Genomic DNA, 9,588 nt, shown 5'->3' with positions numbered 1-9,588 from the left:
ATTAAGAAGGACACTCAAGATTATTTTTAAAGCTTACCTCAGCAGCCAGTCTTTGGATAAAGGTCAGATGCTCCATGATGTACAACCAGGAGATTAGCACTTGGCTGTAATCATTTAACTGAGACAGGTGACCTGGGGTATACCGGGCTATCCCCAATGAAAGTTCTTGACTTAAATTCTTGCTTGTGACCTTACTAATAACTGCTAGCTATATTATTTTCTATGTAGCTTGTTTCAGAAGATAATTTCTTATGTTACCAAATGTGTGACAGAGCCTGTGATAAAATGCCGATATGCAGTTCCATATGAGACCATTAACTGTAATAATGTAACTTTAGATATGGGAATAAGGAACAAGAGGAAACATTTTCCTGGACCAAGAAGCTAGTAAGACAGGTATGGTCCAGAGACTTTTGCTACTTACAAGGCCTGGTCTAGTGACAACACACTGAGCAGTCTGTCAATGGAATCTTTGTTAGACCTGGGAATGAGCCTTCCCAGCACTGCAGGACACAATGACCATGAAATGTCTCCCAAACATGGTCAACTATGACTATGAAGGGGCCCTGCTGACTGGAAGTTGGCCCTTGCCAGCTGCCTCTACAAAGACTGAATCATGACCACTACAAGATGCTGACCTTCAACACCTCCTTGAAAGGAGTTCAGGGTGGAGACAAAAAATAAGGCATTCTGTGCTCTGGGAAAAACCCAGGAAAACAGGCCTTCAGATAGTCAGATATTTTCAGGTAAAGATTTTTATGAGTCCAACTTCTTGCATCTTCTCCCACCTAGAGAAACACTAATGTCACGAACCAATGTCTGGACCTGGTTCTCCTGGTTGCACCTCAGCAGCTTTCCTACTTCTATTAATCTTTGGGCAATATATCTTTAACATTCTTGTTAAGTTTGTTTCTCCAAGTAGTAGTACGACAAAAATATCCCCTGGCCAATGCTCAGACAACACTAGAACAAGCTGCCTTAGCCTGTGGACTCTCATTGCCCTCCCTAAGTGCACCCTGAGGACCTCAGGCTATTCTCCTTTTGAGATCTTATACGGGAGACCACCCCCAGTGATAAGAAAGCTCAAAGGAGACCATCAACAACTAGCTGACCTGGAGATGTCCCAACACCCCCAGGCCCTGGAAAGTCTTCCGCCATATCGCCTAAGAAACCTGAGAAAGGACACCCATTCCACTGGGCAATTGGGTTCACCCCTGTCAGCCGGGAGATGAGGTATGGGTTAAAGACTGGAAAAAGGAGCCACTTCAGCCAGTTTGGACAGGCCCTCACACGGCCATCCTGGCAACCCCTACTACTGTTAAAGTTACAGGCATCATCCCCTGGATCCACCACACCAGAGTCACGAAGGCAGTGGCTTCCTGTAATGAGGACACCTGGAAAGCAGTTCAGGACCCCAAAAAGCTCCTCAAGATCTATTTCAGAAACAACGACCCTCACCCGCGAAGGATGCTGAGCTCTGCTCTAGTCACTCCGGAAGCTGACTAAGTACATGCACAGCAGAAGCTTGAGGATTCTTCATCCTTGCTCCAGCCACACTCCGGCAGCTAGCTGGTCAACACATGGCAGAAGCTTCAGGATCTGGCTATCAAAATATCAATGGATTTTCATTGTCAACCCTGGACTCTATCCCTGATTGCTGTTATTTCTGTGCTCTTCGCCACAGGACTAGCTTCTGTCGCACCCCAGGACTAGGATTTGGGTCAGAATTTAGTTAACTGTCTGTTATCTCACTGTAATGGGAAGCTTCATTCTTACTGGAAGTCTCTTACGATCGATTCTCCCTACTAACTAAATTGCTCCACAGTATAACTGATGCCCCTTCACGATAGGCTCAGTTGCTACAGCCATGACAACCCAAAGATGGGGAGAAAACCTTTTGCAAGTCTTCAGTTATCTGTTATGTGCAGGCTGCTTTGCAGCCACTGGGTGTCCCTTGCTGTTATAGATGGTGCCGCCCCCATCAAGGCCTTTTCTTTGTTTGTGGGACAGATGCTTACTTACGTCTACCTGTCAATTAGGTGGGTATCTGCACCCTAGCTTTCCTCACTCCCCAGATGAATATTGTCCCTAACAACCAGACTCCCACCGTACCTCTGGCAGCACATGTGCCGTCAAAAAGAGTCATCCAATTTATACCCCTACTAGCTAGTCTGGGAATCATGGCTGGGATAGGTATGGGAATGGGAGGAATTGCTTCATCAACCACCTCTTATCATACACTATCCGAAGACTTCACAGACGACATTGGGAGAGTGGCCAAATCTTTAGTGGCCTTACAGGACCAACTAGACTCCCTGGCTGAGGTGGTTTTGCCAAATAAGAGAGGTCTAGACCAACTGACTGGAGAAGGCAATGGCAACCCACTCCAGTACTCTTGCCTGGAAAAATCCCATGGACGGAGGAAACTGGTAGGCTGCAGTCCATGGGGTCGCACAGAGTCAGACATGGCTGAAGCGACTTAGCAGCAGCAGCATCAGACCTACTGACAGTTGAAAAGTGTCTGCCTTTTCAGCTGCCTCTTCTTGAATGAAGAATCCTGCTTTTATATACACCAGTCAGAAATAGTCAGGAACATGGCCCAACATCAACGAGAACAAATCATAAAAAGAGAGAAAAGCTAGCTAATTCTTGGGGTAATTGGAGCAATATCTGGAGCTGGGCATCATGGCTTCTCCCTTTAACAGGTCCTCTCTTCATGCTCTTTGCAGTGCTCTTGTTTGGCCCTTGTATTCTCTATGCTATTACCCAGTTCATAAGCTCTCGGATTGAATCCACAAAGTTACAAATGGGAATAATTCAGTACACTCTCCCTAAATGATGGGGAGCTTGGAATGTCCTACCAAAAACACGGAACGATGCTTTCTACAATGAGTGATAGAAGCATCGAGTGGGGAATGAAGAGGAAAAGTTAACATTTTACACGACCTCCTTCTCCTTCTGCCTCTGTAACTCAGCTTCCCCCTTGCAAAGTCTAGATCACCTGGGTCCTGTAGTCTCAGGAAGCGGGAACTTGCAATGCTAGAAACTGGAGTTCATCTCACTCACCCCTGTCCTGCTCTTTGCCCTGCAAACCTGCTTAATCATGCCTGTGCAGGTCAGGCGTCCCCCTCCTCATCTTGACCACTGTTCCCAAGCGTGAGAAACCCTTAGTTTAAACCACCCTATTAACAGCTAGTGTTGCCCACTACAGTCTGTCTATGAAAACTCTGCAATCCCTTTGATCGGGGCTCAGAGCTTGGAGTGTTGACTCCTCTGTGCCTGCCGGCATAATAAACCTGAGTTATCCAAATCTCCTAGTGTCGTGCTTGGATTCTCGAGTACCAGTTTCTGCAACATGGTAACTGAAATGTCTTCAGCTATAAACCCTGAGACTGAGAAGATTGTGTGCCAACCCAAATCCACTCATGTCTCATTTGGAACCTTTCAAGTGTATTTACACTCAGGCAGAAAAACCAGGAGTCTACTTGATTCTGATCAAAGTGCACTTTCTCTTTTGGACCCAGGAGATTCATCTCCAAGTGAAGAAGAACTTCTATTGTGTATGTCCTATTTCAAATTTTCTTCTCACCCATAAGACATTGTCGAGAGGTCTGGTACTGCCACCACCCAGCCTCATCTCGATCACCTCCCACAGAAGGAACCCAGCTTCCCAAAGCCCAAACTGCCCTGGCTCAGGCACTGACACTCGAGGGCTTCTCCTGGAGCCCCACTGCCCCGCCCCGTGTTGCCTTGTCCTGGGACTAGGGGATGTCGCTCCACCTTCCTCATGTGGCTGCAGCTCTTAGATGATCACTCCCAGTGTGGGGGTGGCCTGCTCTTCCTAGTGTCCCCACTGTTAACACGGCCTGTCACAGAGCACGAGCTCCCTGAAGTCCTGTGGAATAAATGAGCCGGGAGCAGGGCCTTATTTAGTTGGATTAGTTTTCTCCTACTTTCTTAAATAATAACCTGGGAAAACCCAAATAACCTGAGATAGCTTAGCTGTATAAAATGACAGACAAAAAGTATAAGAAGCAAGATTTCACTATAATCACATTTTATTTTCTTATTCTTTCACCAAGTACCTTACTGCTAGGTAAGTTCACATTTCCAAAATACTTATAATTCCAATCTCATGTTACCATGTTCAGGGTCACAAAATAAAATTGGAAAGTTCCCAAACTCTTTTAAAAACCAGCAAAACTGTAGTCCTTAAACTGGGTAAGTACAAATACATGTGTGATCAATGTCATTCACAAAGTTAGATACTGAAGGTTATTAAGCCTTAAGCTGAAATACACATTTGAAAAATTCCTAAAGAAAACAGAGATCGCAGAGAACACGAACCTAAAAATGCTACACACCGGGTTTCCCAAGTGGCCCAGGCCATCACTCCTGAGAAGGCTGACTGCTCCCTTTTCAATCACAGAGGGAAGGATCAGCCTGGCTGCTGCTCTGGCTCAGGACCCCTCTTTCTCCTCCCTCACAGCCTCTGCAGAAGGGAATGGGAAGGACCTAAAAGCCCTTCGGTGGACCCTGAGCAGATACTTTGTGAATTTCTCCTTGCTGGTCTCCGCAAAGGCCCGGGGACCCCACAGGAACTCGAAGCGAGCAGGGTCGCTGTCAGGCACCTGCCGGTACTCCAGGTACCCCTCTCGCACCCACACTTGGGTCAGCAGCTCCCTGGGCTCCCCAAAGATAGAGTGCTCCTTCCAAACATACACTCCCATCTTGTTGAGTGCTCTCCAGATCTCCTCCTCAGGGCCGCGATCCCCATTCTGGAGGATCAGGCTGAGGACCACCACCAGGAGGCCGGCCTTGGGCAGGCCCTGCTCACCGCTCTGTATCACATCACAGGTGAGGCCCAGGCAGGGAACCATGATGTAGATGGGCGCAGTTTCTACCTGCCTCACATCTATACCAAAGACCAGCAGAACGCATTCAACCGCTTGGCGGAAGACCTCCGGGAAGTGCTCCTGGTTACCTCCGAGGACCGTATGCAGCAATTCGGCATCAGAGGTTGGCTCCTTGGCTCGATACTTGCAGAGCAGTAACTTCACCATGTTAGCCACCATTTTATTCAGAGCTTCCTGGGGCAAGGCCTCCTCAGCGGCGCATAAAGAGACTGGGCGGGAAGAGGCTGAGGGGGTTGCTGCCTCCCCTCCCTCAGCCCCCAAGAGCTGTGCTTCCTCCGGGCCCTGGGCCTCGCCTGGGTCCTGAAGGTCTTTCTTGGGCTTCCTTAGCTCACTCATCTTGACCTCGAGCACGATACCTGGAATCAAACCACAGACAAGAGTGAGGCAGGGGACACTGTGGACCATGGGCCTCAGCTAAGAAATACACCCTGGGTGGTCGACACAGGCCACTTATAGGCCTCCTCTTGAGGGGCGCTCTCGGCCTCACAGCGGCCGTCCTTCTGGGCGGTCTGACCCCCAGCTACCGGAAGGAGGAAGGGCAGTGGCTCTCCTGGGTGCAGCCAACACAGCCAGAGGTTTTGGGGCTGACGTGGTGGGGGGATTAGGGATTTGTGGGGTCCCCTCTGTTCTGGGATGGGGAGCCCCTGGTGCTCATTCATCCACCTTCCTCACCTTGACTCCTGGTACTGCCTGGACCTCCTCTTTTCTCTGATCTCTGGACACAGGCCTCAGACCTCTGCTCCTGGTTCCTGGAGCCCCTGTGAGAAAAATGGAGGGGGGCCCTCGGGGGTAGATTGTGGCACACCCCTGGACTCTGAGCCCCGCCCCCCAGTTGTGGGGGAAATGGTCCCCTTATAGCTCCCTTGTAGTGCCCACCTTTCCCCTGCCACAGCCTGGACCCTGCCCTTTGGGGGCCTGCAGAGTAACTCAAAACAAGACCCGAGTCCGAAAGGAAAGCGCTAAGGGGCCCCACATGTGGTTGCACCTGCCCAGGGCCTCCCGCGGGTCGTAGGCTGGGGAGATGCTCGGTCCCCACTTCACGTCCAGCCTGGACTCCCAGCACTGACCACAAGGGTGGGTATGGCTCTTTCCGGGAAGTCCACCCTCCGCGGATCTGAAGCCTCCACCCTCCGCCTGAGCACCTCACCTCCCCAGGCCCCTAAGCCAGAGGTCGACAAACTGCTCATCCTGCTCAACCCGCTCCGGGACCTCTAAGACCCCCATCAAGGGCAACGATCCCTCCCTGTGTTGGGGTCTAACTGCCTCAGTCCTTCCCCGCCTGCAGCCTGGATTCCAGGCAGGCCCTGGAATTGGCCCGTCCTCCATTTTGAGGCCCCGCCGCTCTCACCCGGTCCCCCGCCTCTCTGAGACCCGATGTCAGGAAATGCGGCATGAGGTCGTCCTGCCTGGGGACTACCAGGGTCCCCTCTGTTCTGGGGTCCCGCTCCCCTCACTCCTCCCTCAGCGTCCTCACCTTGACTCCCGGTAGGACCGGAGCCCTGTCCTCCCCCACTCTGAGGCCTGGCTCCGCACACCAGCGCCCCGGTCTCTCTTGAGACCCGGATGTCAGAAAGTCAGGACAGGTGTAGTGTGCTCTTCTCACCCCAGGGTCTCCCAGGGCGGGTGGCAGGGATCTGTGGGGCTCCATCAGTACTCTTTGGGGGTCCCCTTATCGTTCGTCAAGGCCTTACCTTGTCTCCGAGTACAAGTTCAGATTCTCTCCTCTCCCGAGCTGAGGCCCCGCCCCTTATACCACGTGCCGTCTCTCTGAGACCCGGATGTCAGGAAGTCAGACCATGCCTGTTGTTCTTATCCTGCCTCACGGTCTCCAAGGACCGACAACAGAGAGCTTTCTTTGAGGTCAAGGGTCCCCTAGTCCCCCCTCAGCGACCTCAACTGCTTACCCCACAGGACCTGGAATTCTCTCTGCCCACCTGAGGCCCTGCCGCCTATGCCGGGTCCCCAGTCTCTCCGAGACCCGGATGTCAGGAAATGCGGCATGTGCTCATCCCACCCTGTGTGCTCCCTGAGCCCACTCTGTGATGGGGTCCAGGTTCCCCTCAGTCTTTCCTCAGGGTCCTCACCCAGACTTCTTCAGAACCTAAGATCCTCCCCTTCTCCTTCTAAGGCCCGCCCCTTTCAAGCGGGGCCCCAACCTGCCAGAGACAGGGATGCCAAAGCTAGGACACACTGCCAAGTGCTCATGCTGCCACCAGGGATGCCTAGGGCTGACAGCAGGGGTGGGATCTAAGGGGTCTTTGTGTCCTCCTCAGGATGTGGTGGTGCCCTGCTTCTCCCAGTGTCCTCACTGCTAACACAGGGCCTTCCACAGAGCAGAGGATCCATGAAGTTCTGTGGAATAAATGAACCAATGAGAAGGGGGCTATTAATCTCATCTATTTTCTTCTACTTTCTTAAATAATAACCTGGCAAAATCTGAGTAAACAGATATGGATTAGCTCTAGAGAAGGACAGACAAAAACTATAAGGATCAAGAATTCACTACAATCATTTTTTATTTTCCACTTCTTCCGCCAACTATATACTGCTAGTAAGTTCACATATCCAAAATAGTTGTAATTCCAATTCCATGTTATCTTGCTCAGGGTCACAAAATAAAATGGGAGAGTTCCCAATCTCTTTTACAAAACAGCAAAACTCTGGTCCTTTAACTGGTTAAGTACAAATACATGTGTGATCAATGTCATTTCATGAAGTTAGATACTGAAGTCTATTAAGGCTTAAGCTGAGAAAACACATTGGAAAAATTCATTAAAGAAAGAGATTTATTTCCACATCATCGCAGAGAAAAGGAACACAAAGCTGTTATACACCGGGTTCCCCAGTGGCCCATGCCATCACTACTGAGAAAGCTGACTGCTCCCTCTTCAGTCACAGAGGGAAGGATCAGTTTGGCAGCTTCTCTGGGTCAGGACTCCTCTTCTCCTCCCTCACAGTCTCTGCAGACAGGGGTGGGAAGGCTCTGGAAAACCTTTGGCTGACTCTGAGCAGATACTCCGTGACTTCCTACTTGTTGGTCTCTGCATAGGCCCAGGGACCCCACAGGAACTCGTATCGATGAGAGTCGTTGTCAGGCATCTGCTGGTACTCCAGGTACCCCTCCTGTACCCACACATGGGTCAGCAGTGGCCTGTGCTCCCCAAAGACGCATTGCTCACTCCTAACACACACTCAATCTGCTGAGTGTTCCCCAGACTTCCTCCACAGGGGCACGGTCTCCATTCTGCATGATCAGGCTGAGGACGAGCACCAGGAGACCAGCCTTGGGCAAGCCCTGCCCACTGCTCAGCATTGCATCGCAGGTGAATCCCAGCGTGGAGACCATGATGTAGATGTGCTCCATGGGGTCCACCTCCTTCACCTCAATGCCACAGACCAGCTCCTTGGCCTGATACTTGAAGAGCAAGAAACTTCATTAGGTTAACCAGCATCTCATTCAGAGCTTCCTGGGACAAGGCCACTGCAAGGGAGACTGGCGGGGAGGAGGCCAAGGCGGATGCAGCCTCCCCTGCCTCAGCCCCCAAGAGTTGCTCCTCCTCTGGGTCCTGGGCCTCGCCTGGGTCCTGAAGGTCTTCCTCGGGCTTGCTCAGCTCACTCATCTCGATCCCAAGTGCAATGCCTAGGATCGAAGCACAGACAGGAATAAGGCAGGGGGACAGATGGGGACCATGGGCCTGGGGGAGGGAGAGGATGAGAGCGGCCTCTGATGAGAACCACGTCCTGGGCAGTGTGACACAGACCATGTACAGGTCTCCTCTTCATGGGTGCTGTCAGTCCCCTGGCTACCTGAAGGAGGAAGTGAGGTGGCTCCTCAGAGTGCAGTCAGCACAGACTGAGATTTCCAGGGCTGACAAGGTGTGGAGATTAGGCCCTTGTGGGCTCCCCTATGTTCTGGGATGGGGAGCCCCTGGTGCACACTCAGTGTACCCGCCTCACCTTGACTCCTGGCACTGCCTGGACCTCTTCTGTTCTCTGACCTCTGGACATGGTCCTCAGACCTCTGCCTTCACCTCCTGGTTCCTGGATCCCCTGTGAGAGAAATAGAGGGTATACCACAGTGGTGTCGTATAGCACAGCCCTGAGCCTTCCGTGACAGTACAAGGGGTGGACTCTTTGAGGTCCCCCAGTTGTGTGGTGGGTGGTCCCCTCAGGGCTCACTTGTAGTGCTCACCTTTCTCCTGGCACGACCTGGTCCCACCTCTCTGGGGGCCTGCATGGAAACTCAGAACAAGACCAGAGTCTGAACAGAAAGCACTAAGAGTCCCCACATGTGGCCGCACTGCCCAGGGCCTCCTGAGGGTCCTCAACTCCTCCTCACATCCTGCCTGGCAGGGGTCTGCTCGTCCTCCCTCGGTGTCCGGCAAGTCCACCCTCTTTGGACCTGAAGCCTCAGCCCACCGCCTGATCGCCTCAGGTTTTGAGGTCCCTAAGCCAGAGGTCAAGAAACTGCTCACCCTCTTCACCCCACTCTGCGGCCTCCAAGACCATCAGAGGCAAGGATCCCTCCCCATGTTGGGTCTAACTGCCTCATTCCTTCCTCTCATGGAGCCTGGACCTCAGGCAGGACCCGGGCTTATCCCGTCCTCCATTTTGAGGCCCTGCTGCTCCCAGTCTCTCAGAGACCCGCACGTGAAGAGGGCAGAGAGGCCTA

At 52.0% G+C, this 9,588-nt stretch overlaps 1 protein-coding gene and 1 pseudogene across 1 annotated transcript; both read right to left on the bottom strand.

Annotated features, from left to right (window-relative positions):
• Positions 1-4,460: 4,460 nt before the first annotated feature.
• Positions 4,461-5,252, bottom strand: LOC138070747 (melanoma-associated antigen 8-like). Its single transcript, XM_068961959.1, has one exon. It carries the CDS (start codon positions 5,250-5,252, stop codon positions 4,461-4,463), a length of 792 nt encoding a protein of 263 aa, XP_068818060.1.
• A 2,533-nt stretch (positions 5,253-7,785) lies between these two features.
• LOC138070703 (melanoma-associated antigen 8-like) lies at positions 7,786-8,994 on the bottom strand (annotated as a pseudogene).
• Between the last annotated feature and the right edge of the window lie 594 nt (positions 8,995-9,588).

Source organism: Capricornis sumatraensis, chromosome X, assembly GCF_032405125.1.
Source record: "Capricornis sumatraensis isolate serow.1 chromosome X, serow.2, whole genome shotgun sequence".
Taxonomy (NCBI): Eukaryota; Metazoa; Chordata; class Mammalia; order Artiodactyla; family Bovidae; genus Capricornis; species Capricornis sumatraensis.
The sequence above is the reverse complement of the archived record's forward strand: the minus strand, read 5'-3'. Positions and strand labels throughout refer to the sequence as shown.